At 46.9% G+C, this 23,233-nt stretch overlaps 1 protein-coding gene across 1 annotated transcript in view; it reads right to left on the bottom strand.

Moving 5' to 3' along the window:
- The window catches only part of kiaa1109 (KIAA1109), a 196,078-nt gene that overhangs the window by 3,527 nt on the left and 169,318 nt on the right, over positions 1-23,233 (bottom strand). The window contains exons 80-92 of the mRNA XM_083792424.1: positions 22,436-22,636; positions 21,736-21,912; positions 20,623-20,760; positions 17,165-17,401; positions 15,573-15,729; positions 14,722-14,879; positions 13,238-13,427; positions 12,898-13,115; positions 11,328-11,579; positions 9,370-9,573; positions 8,162-8,359; positions 7,378-7,512; positions 6,877-7,042 (exon numbers count right to left, since the gene is read on the bottom strand). Of these exons, the coding sequence (XP_083648550.1) occupies positions 6,877-7,042; positions 7,378-7,512; positions 8,162-8,359; positions 9,370-9,573; positions 11,328-11,579; positions 12,898-13,115; positions 13,238-13,427; positions 14,722-14,879; positions 15,573-15,729; positions 17,165-17,401; positions 20,623-20,760; positions 21,736-21,912; positions 22,436-22,636 (2,431 nt within the window). The remainder of the gene's footprint in view (positions 1-6,876; positions 7,043-7,377; positions 7,513-8,161; positions 8,360-9,369; positions 9,574-11,327; positions 11,580-12,897; positions 13,116-13,237; positions 13,428-14,721; positions 14,880-15,572; positions 15,730-17,164; positions 17,402-20,622; positions 20,761-21,735; positions 21,913-22,435; positions 22,637-23,233) is intronic.

Raw genomic sequence — 23,233 nt, 5'->3', positions numbered from 1 at the left:
GGTGTGCATGCATACACATGTGTGCGTGTGTGCATCGTTGGTGATACATAATAAATCACTTGATACAAAACATTACATTATCCAGTGCTACATAATTATTGCCAACTCTCTGCACAACCCACACAGCATGCTACTGAGGGACTGAGGTAAGATTAATTACTCGTGGAATCACACACGAATAAATGCACATGCGCACGTATGCATTAATTCACACATTGTTTGCTTAAAACTCCTCATTTCACGTTCATTGTGTAACTTTGTAACTTGGTGTTGGTTCTCCATAATGGACATTGGTGTGAGGGTTGTGTAACTTTGGACAGATGTTGAAGATACAGATAAACCTCTAGCTTCCGTTTGTACGGGGGGGGGGGGGGCTGTGTTTGAGAATTTAGGTTTTGTACATCCTTAATGCCATCTATGAAGGCATTGTGCCAAAACCAGCCACAGGCTGACATGGTGATACTTTTGCTAAGCTAGTTATGGTTATATAGTTCATACAACGTAGTTACAATTTATTTGTACTCATGGCTCAAGGCTCTCATACTTCTATGGAATCAGATATTTATGCCAAGCCAGACATGGCAATGAAGGTGAGAAAGAGCGATGGAGACACAGAATCAGATATTTATGCCAAGCCAGACATGACAAAGAAGGTGAGAAAGATAGATGGAGACACAGAGTCAGATATTTATGCCAAGCCAGACATGACAAAGAAGGTGAGAAAGAGAGATGGAGACAGAGGACAGAGGGTAGATTGGGAGGAGAGAGTGGTGGACATCTACCAGAGTGTGGACGACTGCGTCCCTGGACCACAGGAGGACATGACAGACAACGCAGCAGGAAGACAGGCTCAGGGTGAGTGTGATAAAGTTGTGAATTATCTTTTTAACGTGTAAAAATACTACAACTATCTGTACTTAAAGGACCACTTCCCCACTTTTCAACCTATCTTCATATAATAGGTCCTTACTAATAATCATGAAAAAATGGCACGATTTTTTTCTACTCAGTCTGTGTCTCATAGGAGGGCTGTGGGCAGTTTAGAAACCGTCTTCCAGTGACATCATCATTAGGCAGATTTATTTTTAAACAAGATTTTTTTACAAAGATATTTAGATTGTCATTATCGTGAGGCTAACGGTGGCTTCCATTTTCGCATTGCAACTTTTCAGGACTAGAAAGCCTGCAGTTTTTATTAGCTTGTATTCCCCATCGATGATGTCACTGGAAGACGGTTTCTGAACTGCCCACAGCCCTCCTATGAGACACAGACCGAGTAGAAAAAGAAATGCACAATTCTTTCATGATTATTAGTGAGGACCTATTATATGAAGATAGGTTGCAAAGTGGTGAAGTGGTCCTTTAATTGAAGAAAAGATTATTCAGATTTCATTCAGAATTTCTAGCAGCACAAAACACAACAATAAGTGCACACTCTTATGGCCTGGCTCTATAAGGCCATAACAAAATAATTTGAGAGCCTGGGAGACCAGACCGGATGCAACTAAACTGTGCTGCAACAAAACGCCAGCCAAAACAAATAGTCAAGGTTGCTCTTCGGTAGCCGCTGAAGCCTGAAGCCTGCAGCCTGTGAAAGAATGAAGAGAGAGCATTGTGGAAGCATGGTCTGGATCAAGGACTGTCTAAAGAGGACGAGACGCGAAGACCGTACGGGCGACGCCATGTTGCTCCATGGAAGGAAAGAAAGGGCTATATGCAGCCAACACTTCCTCGTTCAGCTTCCTTGGTCTCAACTGCGCATGTTTCTTTCCTTCCATGGAGCACCATGGAACAACATGGCGTCGCCCGTATGGTCTTCATGTCTCGTCCTCTTTAGACAGTCCTTGGTCTGGATGAGGAAGACACAGGCCAGCCAGGCCAGGTGTCTCCCTTCCTCCGATTGCCTCTGGCTCCAGCCTCCTCCAATCCAGCACTGCAATGGAATAATATCCTTCACTAGAATGACTTTGATCTTTTAGAGCAGGGATGGGCAACTTTGACGATGGAGAAGGCCACTATATTTCCACACTCACTCCAGAGAGCCACATTGCTGTCGTAGCACAAATAGGAGATCTACAAGCTCAAGCTATTTTTTGCTATAGTTGAATTGAAATCTTGAATTTCTTTTTGCTATTTTTAAAGGTATATTCAGTGATTTCACTTAATTCAAATATCACTTATTTTTTTGTTTTGTTGTGATAATCCTCCCTACTATAGAGTGTGCTGGCCATATAAGGAGTTCCTCCCTGTCCCCAGTTAACCCCTGGGGGTCAAAAAAACGTTTTTGACTCTCTATCCTGATTGGACGAAAGGCTGGGTCCCACAGCCAAAAACTAAACCTAAGGTTTTTTGAGTGAAATCACTGAATATACCTTTAAATTTGAATCCTGAAAATTAACATTTTTATGTAATTTCAAATGCCTTTAATTATACTTGTGTTGAGCAATGAGCTACTAATTTAGACTGAAGTAATTAAAGCGGGTCATGTTTGCATGTTGTGGAATAGTAACAGCTGAAACCAATATTATATCAGTATTCTGACATTAACCTGAGGGCCACATTAAGTGAAGGTGGGGGCCACCAGTTGCTCATGTATGTTTTAGAGATATGTTGTTCAGTTCTAGCCAGGCCGGGGTTCAGACTACAGTCTTGTTTTTCTCTTTCTATCTCTCTACCAGTGACTGCAAAACTGGTTCCTGTTTCAGGACAGTGCCCTAAAACAGAGAGAAGGCCCCCTGGAGTGGTTGCTGCTGGGTGTCTGGGGATGCTGTGTCTTATACTGATGGGTGTGATCACAGGCCTGGGCGTGATCTGTGCTGTGAGTGAGTATTGCATGGAGTTTGATGCCTGACATTTTCTAGCTGTGACAACTATTAAGGCCTTAAAAAGCAGAAGTCTTGCGCACATCAAATTAATCGTTATTTTGTATTATTGCATTGCATGATATGCATCTGAAAAGTATGATGAACAAAGTAGTGTTGACAAGTGACAATGCACATAAAAAAGGATAAATTGCGCCTGATGGAGGGGAAAGGAACTGGTTGGAATAACGTGTTCCTTCCACGCGCTACGTCCAACCAGGGAAACTCCCCCCTGTCAGGTGTAAAGGAGCAACTTGGACACTCAAGCATGAAGGAAGCATGAGTTAAGTCCGTTGCTCTCCCCAGGTTGGCGGAGGGTGTGTAGAGCCCAGGATCACATTAGATGATTGACACAGGGGTGAAAAATGGGTTACAAAATCGTGGGATAAAAAATATATATATTAAAAAAAAGGATAAATTAACAACATTGAGATTTTCTTCTCAAATAAAGTGTTCCACCACAGATGCTTGACCTCATCATGAACAGTAGCGATAACTGTCTTTATCATCCATTTCTGTCCTTCGCAGATCGTTTTAACTACCATACTCTGAGCTTGGAGAATACCAACCTGACGCAGGAGAGGGACCAGCTAAAGTCCGTCAACACCGACATGACGCAGGAGAAGAACCAGCTAAAGTCCGTCAACACCGACCTGACGCAGGAGAGGGACCAGCTAAAGTCCGTCAACACCGACCTGACGCAGGAGAGGGACCAGCTAAAGTCCATCAACACCGACCTGACCCAGGAGAAGAACCAGCTAAAGTCCGTCAACACCGACCTGACGCAGGAGAGGGACCAGCTAAAGTCCATCAACACCGACCTGACCCAGGAGAGGGACCAGCTAAAGTCCGTCAACACCGACATGACGCAGGAGAAGAACCAGCTAAAGTCCGTCAACACCGACCTGACGCAGGAGAGGGACCAGCTAAAGTCCGTCAACACCGACCTGACGCAGGAGAGGGACCAGCTAAAGTCCCTCAACACCGACCTGACCCAGGAGAGGGACCAGCTAAAGTCCGTCAACACCGACCTGACCCAGGAGAGGGACCAGCTAAAGTCCATCAACACCGACCTGACCCAGGAGAAGAACCAGCTAAAGTCCATCAACACCGACCTGACGCAGGAGAGGGACCAGCTAAAGTCCATCAACACCGACCTGACCCAGGAGAGGGACCAGCTAAAGTCCATCAACACCGACCTGACGCAGGAGAGGGACCAGCTAAAGTCCATCAACACCGACCTGACCCAGGAGAGGGACCAGCTAAAGTCCATCAACACCGACCTGACCCAGGAGAGGGACCAGCTAAAGTCCATCAACACCGACCTGACGCAGGAGAAAACCCGGCTAGAGTCTGACAGCGACAACCTTGTGCAGGACATTATAGATTATCATAATCCATACTCATAATCCTCATTGATGAAGTAACTAAATCTGTCAAATCTGCTATTTTTGGCAGAATTTGAATTGGAAATACTCAATAAAGTACAAATACAGCAAAATTGTACTCAAGTGAAAGTCTCAATTACTTTACAAAGTACAGAGTACAAACTGTTATAGCCATAACCACTTTAATGCATTAACACCAGGAAAGCATTTTAGAATTAAGCGTTCAAAAATAGAAGGTATTCAAGCTGTCACAGCTTGGTGCCATGCACGCTGACGCTACGCAAGCTTGTACATCTGCTATACAAGTGAGCTTGTACATCAGTGATTTTCACAAGTGTTGCCTCTTTCTTATGTTATAGTATAGTTTGTTGAAAAGGAAGGGTTGTCCGCACAACTGTACGGACAACCCTTCCTTTTCATTGTAGGGATATTTTTTGTTCAGCACCTGTAGAATTTCTGGAGATGTGCGTGCTTCCTTTTGGCTCCTACAGTATAGTTTGTTGCATTAGTTTTGATGCAGTAAGTGCTTTTTTGTAATTATTGTATTGGTATTTTTCAATGTGCTGTCATCTGTGGACGGTAGCCCCCAGGGGATCCTGGTTGGGAACAAGTTTAAAGGACAACTTTAGTTTTTTCAACCAAGGTTCATGTTTTAGGTTGTTATTAGAGGGGCATTCGAGCTTGGGGCTAAATATGTATTTTTCTTTTACAAAATATTATGGCGATTTATTTTTGTATTATTTACTATAGTCCTAATAAACCCCAGGAAATTATTCTTGTGGTTTATTTGGACTGTAGTAAATAATACAAAAGTATTATTATTATTTTGTAAAAAAAGACATATTTAGCCCCATGCTCGAATGCCCCCGCCCCCCTGTCAAAAAGAGCTAAAATCCCTAAAACGAAAGAAAGCAGCAAATGGAAAAAAAAATAACACTCATCTTTTACTTTCTCTAATAACAACCTAAAACATGAACCTTGGTTGAAAAAAACTAAAGTTGTCCTTTAAATGGTTTCCGTGCTACTCCAAATGGAACAGAGCCATCATTAGAATCTTTGGTAAGAGGAAAGGGGGCCCAATTTCCTTCCAATATGGCCGCTGCCTGTGCATCCGTGACGTAAGCGCCTCCTCCAGAGCCACTCCCAGGTCCTAAAGTTTGTGCCGCTTTTGTGTCCCCATAGAGGTATACTGTGTCCCCAATGCCCATAGAGTTATACTGTGTCCCCATAGAGTTATACTGTGTCCCTCCGTCGGAGCGGTGTTTGAACCGATCTGAGACTATAGAACAACCACTAAAGTCTCATATTTACCGCTTTCCTTGCAACAACAAAGCTACTGCATGGTCTCCCAAAATCTGGCTGTGACAGGCTGTCTGCCCCACACTGAATACTATCGCCATTTTATTTCATTGTGCCAACTAAATCCTCCATTAGAGATCGTATAAATGCAATATAGATTGAACGTACTCAACCCCTGCACACATTCTAAATTATGCCCCCGAGATATTGTACCGAGCAAATGGACTGTTACCACCTTCAATAATCATCATATATTTTCTTTGTCATGGACACTTGTACAGAACATTAATAATTCTACTCGAGTTGGAAGCATTAAGACCCATTTTAACCCTCAATGGCTTCCTTTCTGAAAAGAAAAATAACCTCATTGTAAAAAAGATTCACGCGTTTGGATATTGCCATTTTGCGATGAGAAGCGGACGGGAGCCACTTGGGACCCCGGGTCGTAACCAGGGGGGCAGTCAGACAGATAGTTTGTGAAGCCATAAGGAAATCGGGATTTCCTGAAAGTTCATATAATGGCCTGTTGTGGCGCTGTCATTGGGCCCAAAAAAACCCATAGCTCCATAGAGTACCATGTATTTGGGCCCAACTTCACCTAGACTGTATTACCTTAATAAACATGGTCATGAATAATTTCTGCTTCCAGTCACTAGTTTAAAGTCTCATTTCTAATGTCATACTATTCTTTTGGGAAAATTATGGTCCCATTTATTAAAAAAATTACCATAAAGTTGCGAATGTTCTGAGGGGCGTGGCTACCATTACAGTCTATGAACGGGATCCCCCACCCACTCGAGTCAAAATAAAAACCAACAAAGAAGAAGGGGGGGGGGGGGGGGGGGGGGAGTCCCGCCTCGTTGTCTGGGCCAGCCAATAGGCCAGCTGGGCCCAAACGGATCTAGAAAGATGGCGACTTCCATTTCAAGGAATTTTAGGCTTCATTTTACGTTCATGTTAGACCCGGTTTGTCCATATTTTTTACAGTCTATGGTCGTAACGTAGGACTACAACATGGCATTAACCCATTTTGGGCGGGGACCACTTTTGGTGTTAGCATCACGTTATGCTTTAGCTATTGAAAAATAGCAGATCTACAAGCTCATAGCGCGCCACCGAGTGGCGCGCTACAAGCTTGTAGGTCTGCTATTTTTTTAAATCGAAGAACGACTGACATAGAAACATAGCTTTTTCAGAAAACTGTCAGGATGTAGAAGACAATTTTAGAATCTGATCTCAAGTCAAAATGAGTGAGTGAGTGACCTCTGACCCAATGGCGTGGGACTAAAATAGCGAATAGAGCCCCGGCTGTGCGGCGTGCGTCTGACCTGAGCGTGGGCTCCAGGTGCCACGTGTTGCACATGAACTCCCTCCAGTCTATGGTGGTGTAGTTGATGGCGTCCTCCTTGTCCTTGTCGGAGGCGTTGTCGTCGGGCAGGGCGGTGGGACTCTTCTGGCCGGGCCGAGCGGCAGACATGCGCGGAGCGAACAGGGCTGAGGAGACACCGTGATAATGATCTTTATTTATATATTATTTATACATGCGCGGAGAGAACATTCAAAATAATACAAAAACAAAAAAAAGGGAGCTTTATGGATATATTTGACTACTTTTGAAATGGGGCTCAAGTGGTTATTAAGTCTGGGTCCCTGTTATATGTTATATGTTTTGAGCTCAGCAGAAAACCTTTGAAGTGAGTGAAATGAGTGAGTGAGTGAATGAATGCAATTAATTAATGAGTGAATGAGAACATTTATAAAATAATGAATGAGTGAATGAATGGGCGAACGAATGAGGAAAATGAATACACGAGTGAGTGACCTCTGACCTTTCTCCTTCTCCTTGAGGTATGCAGAGACGAGGTCATGGAGGAACATGATCAGCTCTGCGTCCATGGTCACACAGATGTGGTCTGTGAACTCTGTCACCACGCTGCACTCCACCTTGGGCTTGTTGTTACAGTCTGAGGGGAAACAAACCAGCCATTTACCACTTTGTAAAGTGGTCAATTCCTTGTCCCAGAGGACCAAAAACGCCATCTGGGACAAGGAATAGGAGATACAGGCGATTAAAAGAAACGGATAGAATGGATTATTATGGCGACGCCGATCTAAGATGGACGATCCAGTGCTGTGCTAACACAGCAGCTAGCTAACCGGCTAACGTGAGTAGCATTATGGGTCGCTCGACCGAATGCACTATAAAAGCGCCATTGCCGAAGGGCTTCGGCAATGGCGTTAAGCGTCGGTATCAAAATTAGGCTCTGAATATGGCGTATGAAAGTATTAATATCGCCCCAAGTCCGCTCCATGCTGTACCGACTGTACTGTACCCGTCAAGTGTTGATTTCGTCGACTTTTCACTGACGAAAACGAAATGTTCAAGTTCAAGTCATTTTACACTTTGTTGCGCGCTGAAAATAGCCAATCTACAAGCTCACAGTCACTGCGACGGCATCAAGGCCCACCAAAATACATTTAGTCGACTAAAACTAGACTAACACATTCCAGGTGACTAAAAACGAAATGAAAACTATTCAAAAGACTACGACTAAAAAAACTCAAATCAAAATGTGATGCCGAAACAAAACAAACGCCGGTTGTCGTGGTTACCCGTGAGCGACGGCTCCTCGGGGTCCTGCACGTGGATGGACTTGAAGTCCAGCTGCATTCTGGGAAGGGCGAAGATGGTCTCCGTCTCGTGGTTGTAGCTGGAGGGAGCGCGGAAGCTGCTCAGCAGGCTGGAGGTCTTGGTGGCCACGCCGTTCTCGCCGGGGTTGTTGGCGTCCACGTTCCGAAGCAGGTTCAGCTCTGGTGGGGGGGGGGGGGGGGGGGGGGAGGGGGCAGAAAACACACACCGCCATGATGAGCCATCGAGTGAGGGCCAGTGGTGGAAGTAAGTACTGCACTTAACTTAACCCATTTTGACCTGAGATCAGATTCTAAAAATGTCTTCTACATCCTGACAGTTTTCTGAAAAAGCTATGTTTCTATGTCAGTCGTTCTTCGATTAAAAAAATAAATAGCAGACCTACAAGCTCATAGCGCGCCACTCGGTGGCGCGCTATGAGCTTGTAGATCTGCTATTTTTCAATAGCTAAAGCATAACATAATGCTAACCCCAAAAGGGGTTCCCGCCCCAAAATGGGTTAAACCCATTTAGGACTGTGGCCGATTCTAAAAAGATCAGACCCGTCTGAAGTGAGTGCTGTACTGTACTGTACTGTACTGTACTGGGCCTCCTCCATGGCCTGTTTGTGTCTGTGTGTTAGGCTGTGCACCAGTGACACCTGGTGGTGAACAAACGCTATATATTTTGGTTGCACCACAACAACAAAAAAAGTCTTCTTAATCTTAAAGGTTTTCTGGAAAAAACAACAAGATGATGCTTCTGTGTCAGTGGTGCTCAACCCCAAAAATATATGTAATTGTCCGCCGACCCCCATCTCAAAATATGTTGTTCCAGGGACCCCCCAGAAGCAAAGATTTCATTTAAAAAATGTTGCTCTGAAATAATATATATTCAAAGATTTGCGCCACATTTTGACGATTTTTCTTCTCGATCGGACTAGTGAGGAAACACGGGGAAGGTTGGCGTATATTAGATCAGTCGATGGGTGGCTCTTCCAAGACAGATTTTGCGCTCTCATTGGAAGGCGGGTGTAAGTGCCATCCAACAGTTTCTCTAATTTCTTTGAAAGTGTCCATGTCTCGGAGCCATAGAGTACAGACAGACAGACAGACAGCACATTGACAATAAAGAAACATTACGGCGACCGCGCCTACGCCTCCCCCCCCCCGACCCCCTATCTCCCGCTCACCTTCGCTCCGCATGGCGGTGACGTAGTTGAACCACTCCTTGACGGTGGCCACGCCGTGCGGCGGGTTCTCGTGGCGCCGGCGGGTGATCTTGGTGATGGTGGCCATGGGGCTCTCCAGGGCGCCACAGGGCTTGGTCACCATGGTGTTGTGGCCCAGGTGGAAGTCCAGCGTCTGGACGATGTAGGTGGAGTCGTCTTTGGAGCCTGGGGGGAGAGGGGGTGGCGGACGAAACCTCGTATTTAACTCTGTTCGACTGGACTTTACAATGTCATAATTACAACGCGCACATGTCTATTTTTTAAACCTATTTTTGAGGTTGAAAGGGTTTAATATATAAAGCTCGGATCCTGACCAGGGGGGCAGTCAGCCAGATATTTCGTGAAGCCTCATTTGAAATCGGTAGTTCATATAATGGCCTGTTGTGGCGCTGGACTGGACCCAAAAAGCCCCATAGCTCCATAGAGGCCCATGTATTTTGGCCCAACTTCACCTAGACTGTATTACCTTAATAAACATGGTCATGAATACTTTCTTCTTCCAGTCACTAGTTTAAAGTCTCATTTCTAATGTCATAATATTCTTTTTGGAAAATTATGGTCCCATTAATTAAAAAAATGACCATAAAGTCGCGTATGTTCTGAGGGGCGTGGCTACCGTTACAGTCTATGATCGGGGATTCCCCTCCCACTCAAGAGTCTTCTCCTCCCACTCGAGTCAAAATAAAAACCAACGGAGAAGAAGGGGGGAAGTCTCGCCTCGTTGTATGGGCAGCCAATGACCAGCTGGTACAAAACGGAGCCAGCCAATGGCCAGCTGGTACCAAAAGATGGCGACTTACATCAGGAATTAGCATATCATTACAGGCTTCATTTTACGTTCATGTTAGACCCGGGGAACGCTTTGTCCATATTTTTTACAGTCTATGATCCTGACGGGTCATTTCGGTTAACTGCATTTCAGACGATCCAAACGAGACTCGCGGCAATTTGGAATGGATCCGACCCTGGCCGAGGGACAAGTCAATAGTTTGGGCCCGAACCGGCTCGGTTCTGGGGTGTTGGGTTCCGGGTGGACCCGTGCTGTCCTCTGCTTCACATAGACTACACTAGAGCATGTCTGAAATAAATATCAGGGCTGAAGTAGAAATAAATGCTGAAACACACAGAAGTGAGCCTTTCAAGCCTGTTTTCTCAACTGGCTGTTTTCTGCAAGACATTACTCTATAAGCCATATCTCTAAAACCTGTGGGTCGAAACTGAACAACCAACATGTCAATTTCATGAGACATGAAAAAACTAAAATGAATCCAATGACTGTCTTCCATTCACGGTGGGTCACATTTAATATAAATTCATGGTGGAAACCTGGTGGAACAGATAATTCTTAAAATAATAAACCCATGCTAAATCAATCTATTTTTTTATATATATAATTTTTATCCCACAATTTCTTTTTTCACCCAGTGTCAATTATCTAATGTAATCCTGGGCGCTACACTTCCTCTGCCAACCTGGGGGGCAGTGGACTGACCTCATGCTTCCTTCTATGCATGAGGAGTCCAAGCTGCTTCTTTTCACAAGACAAGGGGGAATTTCCCCGGCCGGACGTAAGGTGTGGAAGGAACACGTTATTCCGACCAGTTCCTTTCCCCTCCATCAGGCGCCCCGGCTGGCCAGGGGGAGGCAGTTTAGAGACCAGGATTACTGCATGTTTTTTGTGAGGGTACCTACCCTAGGGGACACACAGGGAGAACATGCAAACTCCACACAGAAAGGCCCTTTCCCCAACCCCGCCTCGGGTAGAGGAACACGCCACCAGCGCCCACAGCGTCCCTCAACGGGAATCGAACCCAGGACCTTCTAGCTGTGAGCACTACCAACTGTGCCACGGTGCCCCCTATATCAATCTGTGCCACCGTGCCCCCCTATATCAATCTCACCCGCTGAATCAAACTCACCGTCCTCCCAGATCTTCTGCGCCTCGGTCCAGAAGGCGATGTTGGGCTCCTCCAGGTGGAACAGAGCCCAGGACTTGGACCTGAAGTTGGGCCCGTGGAAGCAGGCCAGCGTCATGTGGTTGCCATGCAGGCTCATGGAGCCTCCCAGCTGTATCGTGTCCTCGGGGAGGGGCATGTGGAACAGCGAGATGTGGCAGCCGGCGATCACCTTCAGCACGCTGGGCCAGTGGCGATGGTGGGCCGCGTCCATGTCTGGGAGTGGATCAGAGGTTCAGGTATGTTGGGCCATTTAGTCGGCCACTATAGTTCCACACTCACCCCCAGAGGGCCACTATAGTTCCACACTCACTCCAGAGGGCAACTATAGTTCCACACTCACTCCAGAGGGCCACTATGTTTCCACCCTCACTCCAGAGGGCCACTATAGTTCCACACTCACTCCAGAGGGCCACTATGTTTCCACCCTCACTCCAGAGGGCCACTATGTGTCCACACTCACACCAGAGGGCCACTATAGTTCCACACTCACTCCAGAGGGCCACTATAGTTCCACACTCACTCCAGAGGGCCACTATGTTTCCACACTCACTCCAGAGGGCCACTATATTTCCACACTCACTCCCAGAGGGCCACTATATTTCCACACTCACTCCAGAGGGCCACTATATTTCCACACTCACTCCCAGAGGGCCACTATAGTTCCACACTCACTCCAGAGGGCCACTATATTTCCACACTCACTCCCAGAGGGCCACTATATTTCCACACTCACACCAGAGGGCCACTATAGTTCCACACTCACACCAGAGGGCCACTATAGTTCCACACTCACACCAGAGGGCCACTATAGTTCCACACTCACTCCAGAGGGCCACTATAGTTCCACACTCACACCAGAGGGCCACTATAGTTCCACACTCACTCCAGAGGACCACTATAGTTCCACACTCACACCAGAGGGCCACTATAGTTCCACACTCACACCAGAGGGCCACTATAGTTCCACACTCACTCCAGAGGGCCACTATAGTTCCACACTCACTCCAGAGGGCCACTATAGTTCCACACTCACTCCAGAGGACCACTATGTTTCCACACTCACTCCAGAGGGCCACTATAGTTCCACACTCACTCCAGAGGACCACTATAGTTCCACACTCACTCCAGAGGGCCACTATAGTTCCACACTCACTCCAGAGGACCACTATAGTTCCACACTCACTCCAGAGGGCCACTATAGTTCCACACTCACTCCAGAGGGCCACTATAGTTCCACACTCACTCCAGAGGACCACTATAGTTCCACACTCACTCCAGAGGGCCACTATAGTTCCACACTCACTCCAGAGGGCCACATTGCATATTATTACTGTCATAGCAAAAATAGCCGATCTACACTGCGACGCGTTTTGAGCTTGCAGATCGGCGATTTTTGCTATATTTGAATTGAAATCTTGAATATTTCTTTTTGTATTTTTTAATTGAGGCCCATCGCCCCAATTTGTGTCAATGTGGGGGTCCTTGAACAAGTTTGGGAACCACTGGTGTGACGAGGCGAGTGTGTTCTTACAGATCTCAGGAGCCCCTTTCTCCATGTTGATGACGGGGGCCTTGGGGGGCAGGTAGGGGCCGGGCCCCCACGTAGACAGAGCGCGCTTGCTGGTGTCAAACTGCTGGGTGAAGAACTCCTGCAGCTTCATGCCGATCTTGATGAGGTCTGGGGTGGTGGAGCGGGAGATGATCACCTGGAAGATGTCCCACTGGAGGTCCCCGTGGACGAAGATCTCACTGTAGACGGAGAGATATCAACCCATTTAGGCCTGACCTCAGAATTATCGTGAAATAAATATTTTCACGATTTTTCAAAAATAGCAGACCTACAAGCTCATGAGTTAACAGGTGACCCTTACCTTTTCTCTGCAGGGCTGGTGTCCATGGAGCACAGGTTGACCTTCCACTCGTCCTGCAGCTGCAGGTCAGCGTTGCTGAACACCCCCATGAGGATGCTGGAGCCCATGTAGTCCACCCGGGCCTCCGTGGAGCCCAGCGTGATCTGGATCTTATGGCTGGGCTGCTGGTTGGGATGCTCCGAGATGGTGGCTGCAGCACACACACGCACGCACGCACGCACAGACACACAGACACACAGACACACACAGACACACACAGACACACACACACACACACACGCACACACACGCACGCACACACACACGCACGCACGCACACACACACGCACGCACGCACGCACACGTCAGTCACGCAGCCTTCAACTGCATAGTCCAAAGTAAAGGGCTTTGAATTTCACTTCATGTTTAATGCATTTGTTCGTTTTCTTTTTTTTTTACTTAAAAAGGTTTCCACTTCCGTTGAAAGGTTTTGACGTCGGTGAGCGTATGGCCGTATGAGTGCCATTCTTGTGTAAAAATAAGTGTTAAATACTTTACTATTATTCAGATAGTAATCACTGCTACTGCATGTTAATAACAGAGGTCCCCCCCTGTCTCTCCAGCTTTTTAGTAAATAGAAAGTGAATTAACACATTATGTGCCCTTTCACAACACCAAAAATGGGTTAAAACATAATTCAGTACATTTTGCAGTACGTACATATTAATAATAATGAGGGACAGTCACAAAATCTCTAGACACCAAAACGTCTGGGACGATTGGTCTGATTAATCACTGTATTAATTATACTTGGCATAGTGACAAACAACAACAGTGAACACAGCCAATCTAATATCTACAGCACGTGATCACAATCAGTGTTTTTTGCAGCAAATTTTGATTTTAGGGCTCCATTTTCGTCACTGCTAAACCCCTGCTAAACCCCTAAACTTCTAGGCAAAGAAGTTTAGGGATAAGGGATAAGGCGAAAATGGAGCCCATAGTCTCTAGAAACGTCTTCATTTAGTTTTAGTAAGTTTTTGTCACCCGGAATGTTTGTTGTAGTGTTTAGTCTAGTTTTAGTCGACCAAATGTCATAAGATTTTAGTCGCCTAAATCTACAGGTGAAATGTGTTTTGGTGGGCCTTGATGGCTGATTTTACACTTGCTGAAAATAGCCGATCTACAAGCTCGCAGCGCGTTTTCAGCACGCAAGGAAGTGTAAACTGACTTATACTGGATCTCTTGTCCACTAGTCCCTTCCTAGTTTTTATTTGTTGACGAAATTGTCAATACATTCAGTCTTAGTCACCATACTGTAGCTTAGTTTTCATTTGGTTTCCATTTTGTTTCCGTCAGTGAAAAAAAGGTAGTCGACAAAAGAAAATCGTCTTCGTTTTTACTCGACGAAAACAACACTGCACTACACAATGCGTCGTACGGTGGCAGGTTGTGAGTGTCACCATGACAGCACGGTGTGGTTGTGTGTGTGTGTGTGTACTTACAGACCATCTCCAAGGTGTTGACGTCTATGTTTCCACCCACCACTCCTCCCTTGGAGTCCAGCTTGGAGCGTCCCAGACCCACCGACATGCTGATCTCTCTGTCACGGTTGCTGCCCACCGACAGACGGCCCTGACTCTTCAGCCCACTGGTGGTCCACCTGGGGGAGAGGAGGGGGTTACGTTCAGGTCTTAAAAACATCCTAAAAAGTTTTCTGAAAAACCTCATGTTTCGATATCAGTGGTTTTTTACCACTGAACATTTCTTTACGTATTTGGCCACCGACCCCCATCTGAAAATGTGTTGTTCCAGGGACCAGGGACCCACCCAGAAAAAAAGATTTCGCTCTGAAAGAATATAATATTCAAAGATTTGTGCCACATTTTCACGATCAGCAGACCTACATGCTCGTAGAGCGGCACTCGGTTTATGCTAAAGCTTCTACGGCCCAACAGCCTGGAATAAACTTCCATTCGAGCTCAGACACGCACCCTCTGTAGACATTTTTAAATCTCAACTCAAGACTCACCTCTTCACTCTTGCTTTTAGTTGAGTTTTACTATGCACGTTCCTACCCTGCCCCGACTGATTTGCTGCATGTGGTGTTTTTATTTGTTTTTATTTATTTTATGTTCTTATATTCAATTTTGTTCTTTGCCATTGTTCTATCATTTTAACTACTTGTGTTTCATTGTATTATATTTTTGTGTCCTGCCCTGTGAAGCACTTTGAGCTGCATTTATGTATGAAAGGTGCTATACAAATAAAGTTTATTATGATTATTATTATTATTATTATTATTATAAACATAATGCTTATAAAACACCAAAAAGGGGTTCCCGTGGCGACTCACGTGTTGTTTCCCATGACGTTGCTCATGTTCATCTGCACGTTGAGTTGTTTGAGGTTGATGGCGAACACCACCAGGGTCTCCCAGGGCGTCCCCTGCTGCCCGGCCGCCTTGCTGCCGTTCTTATTGAAGGACGGGGTGGAGGTCTTGGTCAGTGAGTCTAAACACAGGGGGGGAAACGTTCTTATTGAAGGACGGGGTGGAGGTCTTGGTCAGCGAGTCTAAACACAGGGGGGGAAACGTTCTTATTGAAGGACGGGGTGGAGGTCTTGGTCAGCGAGTCTAAACACAGGGGGGGAAACGTTCTTATTGAAGGACGGGGTGGAGGTCTTGGTCAGCGAGTCTAAACACAGGGGGGGAAACGTTCTTATTGAAGGACGGGGTGGAGGTCTTGGTCAGCGAGTCTAAACACAGGGGGGGAAACGTTCTTATTGAAGGACGGGGTGGAGGTCTTGGTCAGCGAGTCTAAACACAGGGGGGGAAACGTTCTTATTGAAGGACGGGGTGGAGGTCTTGGTCAGAGAGTCTAAACACAGGGGGGGAAACGTTCTTATTGAAGGACGGGGTGGAGGTCTTGGTCAGCGAGTCTAAACACAGGGGGGGAAACGCCTCTCAAATGAACAATATATATATACATCAATACTGTATACAACATAAGCAATCAGTGGTTCTCACACATTTCATGCCAATAAGCAGTGTTTTAGTTTTTTGTTTTAGTGCATAGTCTCTTGAATAGTTTTCGTTTTAGTCACATTTGTCGTCACCCGGAATGTTTTGGTGTTAGTCTAGTTTTAGACAATATTTAGTCGACTAAATCTAGAGTTGATTTAGTCAACCAAAAATGTATTTTGGCGGTTCTTGATGCCGTCGAAAGGCCTACATTTACACTTCTACAAGCTCACAACGCGTCGCAGTAGATCTGCTATTTTCAGCATGCAACCAAGTGTAAAATTACTTACACTGGATCTCTCGTCCACTGGTTCCTCCCTAACATTTTAGTCCAGTTTTTCTCGAATTTGTCAGTATATTTAGTGAATAGATGTTGCAACAGGTGCAATGTTAGAGACCACAGAAGTGAACCTTTCAATCCTGTTTTCTCATTTTTTCTTGAGAAAACAGGCTTATTTTGCGTTTTGTATGTTTTTTCTATGGACCCCGAGTCTGCATTAAAGGCATTCATTCAACTCGCTGTTTTTTGCAAGACATTACTACGACATTAACTACGAATTCCATTTCCCTCTCTCTATTTCCCATTCCAAGTGTGTTTGTCTTATAGTATGTAACGCCAGTGCTGCTGTTTTCAGAAATGGGATAATACTTTTTTGGGTGAGTAGATCTTGTTGAGCTGGTCATTGTGAAAGTAGCTCTCAAGTCAAAAAAGTGTGGGCACCCCTGCTATAAGCCACTAAGAAAATAAATAAGACTAAATGTGACTACATTTGACTGAGGGACTAACATTGGATTTTCATGTTTTATGAAAGCAGGGAATCATAGCTTCAAATTGACATATTGGTTGTTCAGTTAGTGTTTCCATTTAGTTTTCGTCAGTGAAAAAACGACGACGAACATTTCTCGTCTTGTTTTTAGACGTTTACCTCTTCTAGGGGCAGAGGAGTCCGACACGCTCCGGGTGCGTCGTCCCGGCGCCGGGGACTTGAGGTGGGACGACAGTCCTCCCGGGGACATGTTGTTCCCCGCCGAGTGGTCGGAGAAGACGTTGGGGGACTGCGGGACGCCGTCCCACGTCCTCCAGTAGGCCTTGCGGCTGGACTCGGGGGACAGGGCGTGCTGGGTGACGTTCTCTACCGAGTCTGGAGTGGCCGGGCCCGAGGCTGTGGTTTGAAGCAAAAAACAGAATCGCGTGACGGGAAAAGAAAGTTAGTTAGTTAGTTAGTTAAGCCCATTTGGACCTGAGCTCGATTCTACAAAATGTCTTCTATATTATGACAGTTTTCTGACCCGTCATGATAGAAACCTATGTTTCGTCGTTCTCAAACATTTTCATGTCAAGGACCCCAAAAACTGGAGACAACATGCGCTTCTCTTTTGGGTTCTGGAGCCAACATGCGTTTGTCTTTTGGGTTCTGGAGCCAACATGCGTTTGTCTTTTGGGTTCTGGAGCCAACATGCGTTTGTCTTTTGTCTCCAGACCTCGTTTTGGCCCCGAAATGCAAGATGGCCGCCATCCAGTAGAGTGAAAACATTACTTTTGAATAGGAAAGCAATCGATTTGGGGGTTGTAATTTTACAGACACAAAACACATGACTCCACCCTCCTCCTCTGTGCATCATCCTCCTCCTCCTCCTCACTCTCAAGTTCCTCGTCCTCTTCAACTGGTGCAGGTAGGTGTGTTGAGAGAGCAGGCCTCATGTGGCAGACACGACGACAGCGACCACCCACCAACTCTGAATCTGTCCGAGTGGTGAGGGGTGGTGCTTCAGTGTGGGGTGGAGCACTAGATACGCAAAGTAGTTGGTGTGGAGGCAGTGTTGGCGTAGGCTATCTCTATCTGGAGGAAGACAGATTCATTATTTTTTCCTCATTCTCTTCTACTTGGCAGGACAGGCTTCTTGTCTCCATAGATTACCTGTCCCGTATATGCAAAGAACTATTGTTCTACCTCCTTCTCAAGGTCAAGGCTATCTCCACACCGTGAGAGCTGGTGCTGTGCCATAGAGCTCTTTACCACCTTGTCATACACTGATGATTTTCTTTTGCCATAGAAGCCTGAGTTGGCATCACAGCCTGCATAAACAGTGAAGTGGATGGTGTCAGCTTCAGACTGCTCAATGCTGTAGTCTGAGTTGACAATCGTTGCATTCACATTCTCTGCCAGGTCTGTGAGGTAGCTGCATATTCATTTTTGCAACCACTCACAGTAGTGTTTTGAATGCCTTGGCACAGTGGAAGGTGTCATTCAATTTCATGTACATGTTGGTAACATGTGCCTGTACCCTGTACACACGCAGGTATCGCTCATCATCTTTAGTTGAGTATGCTGCATCGTATGGGTCATTCACACAGATGATACGGTGAGCATCACAATGGTAGGCAAGGATGATGGATTACACCTTGTGGACATAGTCCAACCACTTGGATGTGTTGCCTTCTTGATCTCGATCTTCCGCTGATGGAGTTGCCATCCTCCAGATCATGCCCATCCTGGGCACTTTCCGTGTGCTTCCTCTTGGCTTCTTTTCGGGTGGCAAGAGTGTTGTGTTCCACTCTTATGCAGGCCACATTGTTGACATTTCTAGAGTGCACCAGCAGCTGATTTTAGAGGATGGGGAGCCAGCCTGACTTAATTTAGCTGCCCTTGTTCATTGTACATTCAATCCACATTTCCTAGGCCATGTTGGAATAGTGGTTACCTGTGATGGACTGAGTGAAATTAGTACGAAGGAAGGGAACCTGTTCAGCAGGAAGAGTGGTCAGCATCAGCCCAGAAGTCAGGCAGCCACCTCCAATACATATAGTTGTTGTATGCTACCATCCACGGCTGCATAGCAGGCAAAGAGCTGACGTACTCTTCCCAGTTGTAGATATGGACTGCATGCACATTCTGCATTAGCTGTCATGGACCTCTAATTGGGAGTAAAGGTTTCTGATGAGATTCTTGAGATCTGCATCAGCCTCCAGTGCTGCATGAGCAGGGTTTCCTGGGAGAGACTCGTCTCCTCTGTTAGGTTGGATATCAGCCTCTCCTCATAAGTGCCTCATACATCAGCCTCAAGCAACGCAGCCCCTCTTATAATGCTTGCCTTTCAGCGCACAATCAACAGATCCCTCAGCAATGACTCCTCCCGCGACAAGTATATCTCCTAGCTCACTCCCCTTGTCAGAAGCAGTGAGTGCATTCTACGGAAATGAGACGCGGCGCTGCCTGGGGGAGGGCTGCCAGCTGCCGGGGTAGGTGGATGGATTATGACAGGTCCATTCTGCTGCACTGTCGGTACATTCGGCAGCTACTGCCGGTAAACTGCTGGTAACAGCCGCAGCGCTGCCGGAGGGAGGGCCGGCATCTGCCGGGGGATTATGTCACTCTACTGCCGCTCCATCTCGTGGTCGCCGCTCCACACCGCAACTGCCGGTTAACGCCCCTTTTTCCCTGCATCTGCCGGGGAAACTGGGATTATGACACTCAACTGCCGCTCGCTTTCCCGCAGCAGTGCGTTGGTCAAACATGCGTTGAGTTGTGCTTGCGGTTAGGGTTAGGGTAGAGTGTCTGACTGATGCCGCAGAGAAACACTATCGCCTGCTGCGGTTGTTATGCGGCTGATGCCATGCGTTGCGTCATGCTTGCGGTTGGGGTTAGATTTATGGTGTATCGGACTGATGCCGCCGAGAAACACTACTGTACCTCCTGCCGCGGGTGTCAGGCTGCCAGAAAATGCACTCGCTCTCTCTCCCCCTTGTAGCGCTTGTTGATGGCACTCATCATCACACACTGTGTATGGAAAGGACCAAGAAAGGACACGATGTCATGGTGCTTGTCTGGGTTCTCTGCCTTGATCAGAGTGATGAGGACGTACACACGTACACATGATGATCTACTGTACCAGTAATAAGGCAAAGGGCATGTGTTTTCACTGTTTTGTGATACCTGCAACAGGGCCAGTTGAGGAGGACGAGGAAGTTGAGAGTGAGGAGGAGGATGATGATGCACAGAGGAGGAGGGTGGAGTCATCTACATCTGATGATTCAGAAACCATTGACACAGAATGCTCCGACACATGTGAAAATTACAGCCCCCAAATAGATTGCTTTAATTCCTATTCAAAAGTAATGTTTTCACTCTACTGGATGTAGACCACTCCTCTGGTCTAAACGGGTCATGTTCCATGGTTGTCACCTGGTAGGTCAATGGTCTAATCATGTTCCCTGGTTGTCACCTGGTAGGTTAATGGTCTAATCATGTTCCCTGGTTGTCACCTGGTAGGTTAATGGTCTAATCATGTTCCATGGTTGTCACCTGGTAGGTCAATGGTCTAATCATGTTCCCTGGTTGTCACCTGGTAGGTTAATGGTCTAATCATGTTCCCTGGTTGTCACCTGGTAGGTTGATGGTCTGGTCTCCCAGGAACAGGCGTCTGGCGATGCTGCGTCTGTACCAGGCCCGGGGGAACGCCAGGATCTCACTCAGACGTCTCATGTCGTACTTGAAGGAGGCTGAGCCGATGTCACACACCGCTGCAAGGCGCACACACACACACACACACACACACACACACACACACACACACACACACACACACACACACACACACACACACACACACACACACACACACACACACACACACACACACACACACACACACACACACACACACACACACACACACACACACACACACACACAAAATGGTAAATGGCGCATTTACATAGCGCCTTTATCCAAGGCGCTTTACATAGACTGTGCATTACATTCACCCATTCACACACACATTAATACACTGATGGCGGTGGAAACCATGCAAGGCACCAACCAGCACATCAGGAGCAATTAGGGGTTCAGTGTCTTTGCTCAAGGACACTTCGACACAAACTCTGGGGGAGCCCACAGGGTTCGAACTGGCAACCTTGCGGTTACCATCCGGCGACCCAGGCTGCCCACTTTTTGACATAAAAAATAAATAAAGAGCCTTTGCTAAATGCTTAAATTGTAAATTTTGTAGGGGGACAGTGTGCTCATGTTTCCAGTAGCGTGGGCACCATTCCATATGGGGTAAATGAACCGGTCGGGAGTGGATGATATCGCTATGTCATGTTGTATTATTGTTTTGTAGTCATCAATCTTCCGGAACTTCCTTTTCCCTCTAGAACCGATTTTTCTCAATAAAAGCTACACGCTACGAGAGCTTTTATTGTTATTCTTCCGGTTTGAGGGAAAAGAAAGTTCCGTTTGATTGTTCCTGCCCGACGACTACAAAACAACACTACAACATGACGCGACGATATAATCCGCTCCCGACCGGATCACACGGCACAGAGACCAGGCTTTCCTCCGAGGTGGTGGAAACTAAAGCCTGGTGAGGCCAGGTTACGGTTCCAGGGACTGCTCTAAACTAAAGCCTGGTGAGGCCAGGTTACGGTTCCAGGGACTGCTCTAAACTAAAGCCTGGTGAGGCCAGGTTACGGCTCCAGGGACTGCTCTCTCCATACCTGAGATGTTGATGAGGGTGGTGTCCATCTTGCCCGTCTTGGTGGGGATGAAGCTCTCGATGAAGGTGGGGCCTCCGGTTCTCCTCATCCTGGACAGGCTGACCTTCACAAACTCCAGGTTGATGCTCAGGGAGTCCTTCCTGCCCGTCACCGAAGACGGCTCCTCGTCCACCGTACCTACAATTATATTTTGAACGAGAGGCGGATGAGGAGCAGAAATGAAGCGCTAGTATATCCATCAGATCAAAACCACGGAGAGCGCCCTGGATTAGGAGAGACGAGGCATTCTTTCTGCCGCGCTAACAGCTAAGTGAACGGGAAGCTAATATGACCGTAGAGCGTGAAGTACGGTGGCCGAGAGTCCGACTGAAAAAAAAAAATAAAAAAAATAAACAGAATATTCATCTCTCGCCTTGTATCATTGAGGGTTCGCTAGGACGTGTACACACGCACAATGCATCCGCCGTTTGGATTCCCTATGACGTTTCCAGACGTCCTACGGATGGAATGTGTCAAATTCCCTAACTGCAACTTTCACAACAACTAACTACCGGTAACTAACTAAAATGTGGTTGAAGATGTGTTGTTACCGCTTACCTAGCGGTCCCGGGGCCGGGGGGGAGGCCCGTGACGGCAGATTGCTGCTTACCTAGCGGTCCGGGGCCGGGGGGAAGACCCGTGACGGCAGACTGCTGCTTACCTAGCGGTCCGGGGCCGGGGGGGAGGCCCGTGACGGCAGACTGCTGCTTGCCGGCGCCGTAAGGGTGGAAGACGTAGAGGGAGAAGTCCGACATGCAGGCGGTGAAGCTGAGGCCCGACGAGCTGGCGGGAGGTCCCGTGAGGTCCGATTGGCTGCTGCTGTGGCGGCTCCGCCCCAGAGGACTGCCTAAGAGTGGAGACGCTGGATTGGGAGAGAGGGGGAGAGGGGGAGGGGCTTAGCAGAGTAAAATGGATGGAGCCAAACAGAAACGCAGACAAAGCACAATTTGACGCGGGAACGAGGTACGGCGGATTTCTACTGCGCGTTGTTGGTGGCCCATGCCGGAAAAGGCCGATCTACAAGATCGCAACGCGTTGACAGCTTGCAGATTGGCTATACTTGACCAAGTATAAATCAGGTTTAGTCCACTTGCCAGAACGTGAAGCCGGCCATTTTGAGTACCCTAAAGTTTTATGTTCGCCAGGTCCGCCAGCATTTAGAAACTGTCAGATGATAACTTGCATATGTTGGGCAATTTTCATAATAGGGGGGTTATATGTGACCATACCGTTAACAATAAAGAGACGTAAATGGCACATTATGACGGGGGGGGGGGGGGGGGGGGCTTGGGGACGTCCATAGAGCACCGAAGTCTGAAGTCACTTTCAGTAGAGGGCGTCAGTCCCCAGGTTCATGTATTTGTTTAGTTGATTTAGTTAATTGAAATCCCCATTGAGGCGATTTTAGATCGCCTCATAACAACTGTGTTGTTATATGAAAATAGACATAAATAAAAAT

The sequence above is a fragment of the Protomyctophum parallelum genome (assembly GCF_964188405.1).
Source record: "Protomyctophum parallelum genome assembly, chromosome: 20".
NCBI classification, from domain to species: Eukaryota; Metazoa; Chordata; class Actinopteri; order Myctophiformes; family Myctophidae; genus Protomyctophum; species Protomyctophum parallelum.
This window is presented reverse-complemented; position numbering and strand designations above follow the sequence as displayed.